Source organism: Herpailurus yagouaroundi, unplaced genomic scaffold (assembly GCF_014898765.1).
Source record: "Herpailurus yagouaroundi ecotype Mexico unplaced genomic scaffold, PumYag 139, whole genome shotgun sequence".
NCBI lineage: Eukaryota > Metazoa > Chordata > Mammalia > Carnivora > Felidae > Herpailurus > Herpailurus yagouaroundi.
In genome coordinates this window covers 68,338,214-68,348,781 of record NW_024412394.1, presented here as the reverse complement: position 1 = coordinate 68,348,781, position 10,568 = coordinate 68,338,214, and the positions used below count along the sequence as shown (strand labels likewise).

The 10,568-nt window shown below is 45.1% G+C and overlaps 1 protein-coding gene across 1 annotated transcript in view; it reads left to right on the top strand.

Annotated features, from left to right (window-relative positions):
* The first annotated feature begins 10,250 nt into the window (after positions 1 to 10,250).
* METTL24 (methyltransferase like 24) overlaps positions 10,251 to 10,568 on the top strand; it is a 105,469-nt gene continuing 105,151 nt past the window's right edge. The window contains exon 1 of the mRNA XM_040474618.1: positions 10,251 to 10,563. Within this exon, the coding sequence (XP_040330552.1) occupies positions 10,475 to 10,563 (89 nt within the window). The 5' untranslated portion in view covers positions 10,251 to 10,474. The remainder of the gene's footprint in view (positions 10,564 to 10,568) is intronic.

Here is a 10,568-nt window from a genome sequence, read left to right as displayed (position 1 = left end):
AACAAAGACTTAATTTCTAACAGTGGCGGACAAATAGTAGACAAACAGCCAATTTATCCTGGGATGTTAAAGGCTGAAAGATAATGGAACCTCTCCCCTTTGTTTAACATGGGATTTGAAACGAGCCACATAGAAATAGTTGTATTTCATTAAAGCATGGTGGTCAAGACGATAAGGATTTTTATGGTAAAGAGGGTTTCTCTGTTTTAAAGGGACCTGGTGGTGACAGATTTCGGATTTAATTTTGAGATTCATTTTTTATCCATGAAACCATCAGTCATCTCCTTTTCATATTTAATTTAATTGTTAAAAAAGCTTGGGGCTGGAGGACTCCTGCGAAATCAATACCCTTTTGCTTTCAAATCAGCATTAGGCAAAATGAAGGACTGGGCTGGTTTTAGGTAGGTGCCCAGTGCTCACCAGTTGTAGTAATAATCTCATCCTTGTTCTGAAATTGAATGCTGGAATAGGATTGCATTCTGCGGCTTACAAACTAGTTTCGTTACTGTCCACCAAACTTAGGAGTGCTCTAATCTAATATATTCAATACACGAAACCAAGATTTCCTTAAAATGTCATCAACTTTTAAGGGTTTCAAGAAAGATACTCTAGGAGGCGCCTGGCTGGCTCAGTTGGTACAGCCTGCGACTTTTGATCTGGGGATTGTGAGCTGGAGCCCCACGTTGGGGGTAGAAACTACATGCAAAAAATAAAAAATAAAATCTTAAAAAAAAAAAAAAGGGCACTTTGGATATACGATAGCAGCGCTATGAGGCTATTCTCAGTGCATTCTCTGAAGCTGCAGCCAAAGTGAGAGGATTTATTCTGAAGCAATTATGCTAAACCATCTCCTAGTTTTGTATGAAGAAAATGTATAGTTGAGCAATGGCCACTTAATTTTGTTAGATCTCTGTGTTTGAACCTTATAAAATTCTATAACTATCGGGGAGAATGAAGAAAGAGATCATGGCAGCCTTGGATGGGAAGGAAAAGCAGAGACAGGTGTGGAAAAGGATCCTGTTTTCTGTTTTCAGAATTTTGCATTCAGAAGATATAGAGTTGAGTTTTTTCAAAGTCAATATATCTGATGTTTTGTGTTTCACCGGTTGGTACTGTTTTCACTTTGAAGCATATAAGGTGAAGGTTTGGGAGTGTCGTGATCTGCATTCTCAGGGTCTATAAATGTCTTCATCACATTCTATCTTGAATCCATACTAATGTCTCTGGTTCCAAAACCATCAGTGACTCCCCACTGCTCATTCAATAAAATCCAAATCGCTCAGCCTGCTCTTTTCCAAACCTGCCCACGACCTTCCCATTTCCAGAACAGCGCGATCCTTTCAGGCAGTAAGAATAGCATAAGCAAAGGCCTAGAGGCAGGAAAGTGCAGTGGGTGTTTGGGGCATAGCCAGTGTGGTGGGGGAGAGGGGGGAGAGGGGGTGCCTGGAGATTGAGTTCATATATACCACGTCCAGCACCGCAGGGTTCTTGAAATCCTTGGTTGCACACATTATCCTGAGCCCCTCTCCGTGCAAGACACTGGTTACTGCGGGGAGACAAAAATACATAATTCCCCACCCCCACCCCCATCCCTGCATCTGCTGTGGGACTTAGGCTGGTGAACCTTTGCTGCAGAGTTGGGAGCTGGGATACCTGGTTGGCCACAGTTAGAGCAACAACCGGAATTCGCTTCTTGACTTTTACCTACAACTTCCCCGCATTAAAGGCTGAATTAAAAACCCACAACGCTGTTAAAATAAGAGCGGCGGCAATTAAAAACCTATTCCACTGATCTCATACTTTGAGGTTAAAGCAGCTAATGGTAAGTACACACCCACAATATTAGCAAGACACAGAAACCCCGGCCCCTCTTCTTTGTCGTCCGGCTTTGAGCCGCTTTTCTCCCCGGCTGCCCTTTGTGAGGGGAACTGTTTCTCCTGCTTCCTCTCCTGGCAACAGCAACATTCTTTCAGACAGCATTTGTCTCCCCTCTCTGAGCAACCGTCTAAGTCTCAGGGGAAGGTGGGGGTGGGGGACAGAGGAGGAGAAGGGGGGGGGGGGGGGGGGGGGGGAGGGAGAATAGCTCCAGGCTTTCTACTCCCCTCCAGGGGCCCTCCCGGCAAATTCTCAGTGGGCCTCTGCACCAGAGAACATTCCTCAAAGAGGTGTTGGGGGATGTGTGCTCTGCGATTGGCGTCGTATCTAATACTGACGGTGCACGCTCCGGGTCAAGTGAGCGGGACGGGCGCTGTTCCGAGGGGCGGATGACAGGCCAGTCAGCAGCAAGGGCACTGGCACTGTGCGGAGCGCAGGGTGCAAAAGTGAGCGCGACCAACAGCTTGAGAAAGGTCAACTCGGAGAGGAGAGTGGCCTGTGGTTCCATGGCACACAACGCCCGCGGAAATCAGAAGCACAAGGGAGAAAGGGCGTGTTTTAGAACACTGCAGGTCAAAGTGGGAAGGAAAAGGCCCGTCAGTCAAATCGGATCAAGATGCCTTCCCAGAAATGGTGGAGGGGCGCCTGCGTGGCTCAGTCGGTTAAGCGTCCGACTTCGGCTCAGGTCATGATCTGGCAGTCTGTGAGTTCGAGCCCCGCGTCAGGCTCTGTGCTGACAGCTCAGAGCCTGGAGCCCGTTTCAGATTCTGTGTCTCCCTCTCTCTCTGACCCTCCCCCGTTCATGCTCTGTCTCTCTCTGTCTCAAAAATAAATAAACGTTAAAAAAAAAATTAAAAAAAGAAATGGTGGAAAGCATAGAAGGTATGCTGGTAGCCGATGGCTAGGTACCCAGACCTGGTAGCTGATGACTGTAAAGGAAAAAGACAGTGGGCTAGGTAGGAACAACAGAAGCAGAGGTGTGGATTTCCTTTCCCCACTTATGTCGGTGGAGTCAAGACCCAGTGGGCCCAAGCCCCAAACAAACAATTCAACACGAAGGCAAGAGGAATACACACCAGTGCAAAATGAAAACTAATGTCCTTTCTGACTTTCAATGAACGATAGGAACACATTACAGACACGTGAAGCACTTACCATGCACCAGGCACACTACTCCGACTTCTTTATTTCTTTAATTTTGTTTTAAAGTTTATTTATTTTGAGAGAGAGAGAGAGGGGGGAAAGGGGCAGAGAGAGAGAGAGAGAGAGAGAGAGAGAATCCCAAGCAGGCTCTGCACTGTCAGCACAGAGCCCAACTCTGAGCTCAAACTCACAAACTGTGGGATCATGACCTGAGCCAAAATCAAGAGGCACCCCAATTCCGAGTTCTTTAAATATATCAATTTATACAATCATTACATAGGAAGTTACCATTATTATGCCCATTTTACAGATGGGGAAACCAAGGCATAGAGGGGAAAGGTAACTGGTACAAAGGCCACACTGCCAGTGAGTAGTTTAAGCTTAGAGTAGGGTCTTCTCCTTCCTGCTGACTTCTTGGCTATGTTCTTTAATCTACCTTCCCGAGACCACGTCTCTTTAACTCTCTGGGGTCCTCTAGTGAGTTGAATGCCTTTGCAGCCTCACTAGTGATGCAGATTTCCAGGTGCTACAGAAACAGGGGAGGGAGGGCAGGCAGGAACGAGTCATGGGGAAGAAGAGAATGGCTGCCACTCTCTTCTCATAGGAAGACCCTTTGTTAATACGTAAACCTTTCTTAGTAACTGTACTTAGAGGCTTGCGGGAGAATATTTGCACCCATGGATACGTGGACACCGTGTAAGAACCGGTGACATTCAACTATTCACCCTTGACAGTCAACTATTTCCACGACTGGGGAACTGCTGTGCCAAGACTTCTGACAGTTTGATCATGGACCACCTAAAACACATTAAAACAAATGTGCCTCTGACTGCCTCTCTGGAGGTGGGGCTTCTGACTTATCTTTAAACAGCTCCCCAGGTGGTTCTCATGCATGCTTGAGTGTGAGCATCCCCGCATCATGATCTGAAAATAATATGGTTTCTATACTTTCTGTAGGGCTGAGCAGTAATGTGATGAGAAAGTAAAATGGCTTTTGACCTCTGGATTTTTAATATATTCACAAGCTCAGTTGAAATGACAGGGCCTGGAGATTTTTGCCTTTGGGCATGTTGTGCTTCACTTTACCCTGTCAGCTCCCTGGTGATCTTTTTCTGACCTTAAAAGATTTTTTTTTAAGCCCTTGACTTTGGGAAATTTTCAACCAGGAATGTCTCTGACTTCAAAGTGATCTGTAGCTTGGGAGATTATTTCTGGCATGTGTCATAATGATAAGATGAGCTGACGGTGAGGGAGGGGAAATGCTCCATAGGTGGTCCTATGAAACAGGCAATGTTTTGATAATTCTTCACCGGAGCTGCTTTATTGTCATGAAATCCAGGACTGTCTCATTAAATAAATCTACCTAATAATATCTCAGATGTGTTTTCAGAATCCAGGAAAGTGTGTGTGTGTGTGTGTGTGTCTTTTATGAACTTCCTGTCCAGGTTGAGAGTTTACGTAAGAGCCATCAACCCCCCAAATTCCCATGCTGCCAAAGTACTGCTCTCCCCCCAGCCGTGTCTTTCATTTTGGTTCTTTCCCAATGGCTTGTGTGAAGCATTCCGTGGTTCTTCCCAAGTCCCTTGGGTGAAAAAAGTACCAGGTTGGAGACATAACCTGTAAGCCATCCAGTAGAGGTTGGGGTATGATTCTTTTTACAGGCAGGATAGATGACAAACAGGATCTGTTGGAAGAAATGTGGTATCTCGGGTCTGACTTCAGCCTGGTTGGGTGTGATGTCTGTTGTTTGTCAACAATTCCAGAGACGTGGTTGAGACCCATTCTATGCAGGGTGTTGCAGGGGCACAGAGGTAAGACTGCACCTGTATATTTGAGAAACTGCCTATGTAAAGGAAAGCGAAAGTAAGACCACAAATTCTAGAGTAAGTTGAATACCAGGAATGGGAGAACACAGTGTTAGGAGATTCAAAAGAAGCAGGAAAGACTCATGCTGTCTCTCCGCAGGCAGGCGAGGGCATTAAGCCATTCCCCAGGCATTTTCCATTAGGCGAGCTCTGAGCCAGCTTTATTAGGTTGTGGATCAAGCAGTGGTATGATTTTAGGCAGGGATGCCAGCCCTGAGCAGCAGTTCCAGTGTCTGTCATTCTATTATAACTTCATTCTTCTAGGTCTTCAAAGCTTTCATCTTGGTGAGTTCTTCCTTTAGCATGGATACTTCCGATGGGGCCTTAAGTCATGTTGAACTGGTATCTTCTTATTTAGCTACACGTTTAGGGTGGGGAGGATGAAACTAATTGACAGCCCCACGAACACAATCCTATGTAAGATGCAGCTCGTGATGAGGGGGAATCCAATGTGGGATCAAGTATAGTGATAGCAGAGTGGGAGGGAACTAAAAATAAACTGCTTGGTTCATCGTTTGGCCAGAGGCTGGCTCAAGCTATTTTTTGAGGTTTCCCACTGATAACAAAGGAATACTTGATGGACTTTGAATGGGATTAATCCAGGCTTCCCAGGCTTCTTTGGTGGACTGAAAAATTAATAATAGCACTTCACATCGAAAGATCTATTAATTTTGCCTTAAGTTAGCAATTCTATTCTCAAGAATTATAACTAATTACAAATGCACACAGACTTGATTCATTTCTACTCTTTAACTCAAGCATTATTTACTGAGCACATACGACATGCCAGGGAAAGTTCTAGGAACTGGTATTGTAGAAATTACTGAAGAAAAAGTCCCTGAATTTATGGAGCCTCCGTCCTAGTTGGGAAAGAGGTATTAAATAAGTCATCATGTTTCCAAATCTCATGGGAAGTTTTCAGCCCACATGTTATTAGACCTTTTAGTCTCTTCCTTCTAGAAATACTTTCTTCATTTGGTTTCTGGGACAACACGTTCTCTTCCCTTACTGTCTATCCATTGAATTCAGTATGCTTTGTTGACTCCTCCTCATTTTCCTGACTGTAAATTGGTGGACCCAGAGCTGTCTTCAAATATTTCTTCCCTCCCTTATTTGACATCACTGCGCCCATGATCTAAAATTTGTATTTCTAGCCCTCGCTGCTCCCCTGAATTCTAGTCTTTTCAATACAACTGCCTACTTGACACCTCCACTTACATATCTAATGGGCTTCCAAAATTTAACATGACCACCCAAATCACAGTCTTGATTTTACACCCCAAACTACTCTTACTATTAAGTCTTTTCTTTCTCCGTTAATAGCAGCTTCATTCTTCCAATTACTCAGGAAAATCCTGGGAATCATCCTTGACCTCTTTCTCTCTCAGTCTACCTCTGATCCATCACAGGTAGCTATAAAGATGTCCATCACAGCATTGTTTAGAATACTAAAGCTTGGAAATGATCTAATCATTCAACAGTGGAAGACTGGTTACATTTTAGCACATATGGCCATTAAAAATGATGCTATAGGTTAATAGCTTACTGTTTAAGGACATTTTTATCATGGAAAATTTCAAACATGCTCAATAATAGAGATCTGTAAACCCCATCATCCAGCTGCAACAATTATGGACTCAAAGTTAGTCTTGCTTCATTTATACACCCCGTTATCTCCCACCTCTTTCACTGGATTGTTTCTAATCAAATCCCAGACATCACATTGTTTAATATGTAAGTATTTGTACCATATACAAAAGCAGATTGTTAAGAAATATGTATAATGTGATTTCACTTTTGTAAACTATGTACCTAGGTGCATAGGAAAAAGTCTGACAGGGCAGCTATCTCTGAATCGTGGTACGTGACTGTTGATATCTTTTTCTCAATGAACATGTATTACATATAGAAAAGACGGTGGGGATGGGGTGCGTGGGGGAAGATGTTGATGCCAGACGTTCTAGTTCTATTCCTTTCCAAATCCGGTTACTTTAATTCAGGCAAGATACTTCATGTAGTGAAAGGGAAATAACCACTTTGTAGAGGTGAGGATCCCTGTCTTTCAGCTTCTGTGTTCTCTCCCAATAGTCTGTAACTAAAAGTTGCCATATGAACATCTATTGTTACAACAGGGCTTCTCAACTTCAGCTCTACTGACATTTGGGGCTGGATAATTACTTGCTGTGGAAGGCTATCCTCTGCCCTGGATGAGATCTCGCAGCATCTCTGGTCTCTGCTCATTAGATGCCCCTTGCATCTTCCCCTCATCCTCACCCATTGTAGCACCCAAAAATGTCTTCAGAAATCGCCAAATGTCCTTGGGGAGGCAAAATTACCCTGGACTGAGAACCACTACACTTTACAGCATGTGTACTCATTGAAATGCATGGTGTCTGGGAGGTTAGCGGCAAAAATGTTCTGTTTTACTCATTTTGCTGGCTGAGACCTCGGGAAGGATATAATTTGTGATCTGATGAAAACTGCCTTCATGGTTTACTGACCTGCACATTTAAGTAACCAACCTATGACTCCGTGGTTAATGATTATCTGCATTTTTGAAACATATCCAGAAAGGAACATGACAGGTTCAACTCCATGAGAAAAGCAGATGTCGTGAATGAAAGATGGCTTGTCAGCTAAGACAGTGATCAGTTAGATTTTCCTCTGCCGCCTACCAACTAACCTATTTCACTATTCATTAAAATCCACGACACAGGGAAATGTGCGGAAGTTAAAAATGGGGGAATTCTTCCTAGAAAATTAATGATGCTACATACATATAAACAGTTCCTTTTTATTAGTAATAAACATGTAGGGACCATTGTAAAAGATGAGGCAAAAGGGCATTTAAATGTTGTACTTTATTTGGATTTTTTCTCATAATGGAAACATTATTAGAGAATCATAGAAATGAGATAAGGGAAAATATGAGGTCATCTTGCCCATTTTCTTCAAGAGCTACACTGTTCTGTGTAACCCGTCCCAACCCCAGTCCAGAGCCTTATTAAATATCCCCATTTTCATAATATAGGATCCTCCTCATGTCCCCCTCCCCCCCCGGGAGAGTAACTCAACAGATGAGCAGAGGGCTTAAGTTAGTAGTTTTGTAATATTCCGAAGATTACCTCTTTAGCTAGCACTGTGTTGGTTGCATAGAAAATAAAACTTCTAGCAAAGTCTACACCAGACTTTGGTGATCCAGATTTATCAAGCACAATGTGCATCATGTCTTAAACAGCTTTACTGGGGCACCTGGCTGGCATAGTTCGTTAAGTGTCAGACTCTTGATTTCGGCTCAGGTCATGATCTCACAGTTGGTGAGTTTCCCGTGTCGGGCTCTGCACTTACAGCATGGAGCCTTCTTGGGATTCTTTCTCTCCCTCTCTCTCTCTCTCTGTCCCTTCCTTGCTCGCATGTGCACGTGTGCATGTGCTCTCTCTCTCTCAAAATAAATAAACATTAAAAAAATAGCCTTACACAGGGGCGCCTGGGTGGCTCAGTCGGTTAAGCGTCCGACTTCACAGGTCACGATCTCGCGGTCCGTGAGTTTGAGCCCCGCGTCGGGCTCTGGGCTGATGGCTCAGAGCCTGGAGCCTGCTTCTGATTCTGTCTCCCTCTCTCTCTGCCCCTCCCCCGTTCATGCTCTGTCTCTCTCTGTCTCAAAAATAAATAAACGTTAAAAAAATTTTTTTAAAAAAATAGCCTTACACAATTATACAACTTAATGAAGTAGATCTGTGAGCCTTAATCGTTGTTTCTTGCAACTGTTGGATACTCCTATGCCAGACAATGTGTAAGATATTTATAAATCTCCTTATACTTTCTTACATTTACCTACTTTAGAATCAATGCTTAAATTTCATTTTTCATGATAACATCCAGGATTTTCTTTAATGGTAAAAATACCATTAATTGAGTAGCTTCTGTGAGCCAGGCATTATTTAAGTTACTGAACATTTAATATTTTATGCAATCTTTGTAATCCTACCAGATATATAGGTCTATTTACACAGGAGAGAATGGAGGCTGAGAGAGGTTAAGTACTTTGTCCAAAGTCTCACAGCTTCTGCAAGACAGGGTTCTGATCCAACACATAGGTCAAGTCTGACTATTTAAATAGTCACAGAATGTGAGATTTTCTCTAAAAATTTGTGTCAGGGAAATGTTACTTGCTTGGATTCCTTAAAACAAAGCCCATCTGCAATAGCCCCGGGGCTACATCTAAGAAAAAAACCAAGAGTCAATCATAATGAAACACTCAGGAGCCTGAAGACTGGCGTGGCCCAGGGAATGGACTCCATTGTGTTGTTAGATGTGGAGAAAAATAGCCCAAGTGCTTTGTACAGTGACGGAGAATAGACTGGCTCTTTCTTAAGCTACAGAGGTTTTAGAGAGGAGGGCTCCTTGTGGAAAATTCCTGAGATTCAGGGAGTGGGGGAAGGGGACTCCATATTTGGTTTCTGTTGTCCAAGCTGTGGGTAGTTAGGGGAGAGAATAGGACTGCAGGGGTAGTCTCATGTATAAGTATGGAAAATAGAAGCATAGAACATAAAAAGAAGTGGCCACAGCTAAAGAAAACAAACCCAAATCCAAACCTAAACCCCAAGCCCAAACCTCAAACAGGTTATGGGAAAGAATTGTAACCATTGGAAATGAACAGTCAACACCGGACTTCAGGCTGTGAGCGTTCAGTCTGATTAATTAAGGTCAAGGTGGTGATGGAAATACCAGCTGGGGAGCATTTTGCCTAAAGATAAATTTGTCCCTCTGTATCTCTGCAAGACAGCAGGGAGGTGTGTGTTTGGAGCTAAATTAATTTGATTTACATCATGCCATGGTAACTTCTGTTCTCTCTCCCTGCTGTCAGATGTCTTAGCTGGCTCTTTCCCTCTCCTTCACCCCCACACATTTCATAACACGGAGAGAAAGCATGGATTGGCTTCGGGCAGAATTTAGAAATGGAATAGCTCTAATTTGATTATTTTGTATCGAGTGCTCTTTCCTCCCCCCGCCCCTTTCTTGAGGGAGAGAAGTTGTAAACCCGAACCTAAGTGCGATATATTTTTATGCTGTGCCTAATGGCACGAACTGCTTGACAATCGGAACTTGTTCCGTGTAGCAAAACCTAGCAGCTCACCTACCTCCTGTGTTTCTTCAACAACGCTAATGCTACAAAATGAAGTTACCAACCAGGACCCCGTTAGGAATGCGCTTTTTCTGGGCATGTAGCTTTTCAACTCCGCCTGGCGCCGGAGGCCAGGGTGGAGCCCCCCCCCCCCCCCCTCCCGGGGGGCCCCCCCCCCCACCCCCGGAGCCCGGGTTCTGGCCCCGCCGAGCCTCCTGCACCTCCGCGACCCCACCCGGCACGCCGCCCCTCACCCCTTCCAGCGGCCGGCGCGCTCGGCCGGGCAGGATAAGGTTACGCCGAGGCTTCCTTGGACCGCGGGGAGGGAGGCGGGTCCGAGCCCGCGCCCCGGCCCGCGGGGGAGTTCCCACCGTGGGCGGCTCGGGCCCGCGGGGTCACATCCTCGCTGCCGGCCGGGCGCGGCGTGCGGGCCGCCGAGCTTAGCCCCGGGCCCGGCCCCCCTGCCATGGCGCGGGAGAGGCCGCCCGGGAGGGGCTGCGGCGTCCTGCGCCGGTGTGTGGTCGGCGCCGCGCTGCTGCTCGGCCTGCGACTGTGCGCGG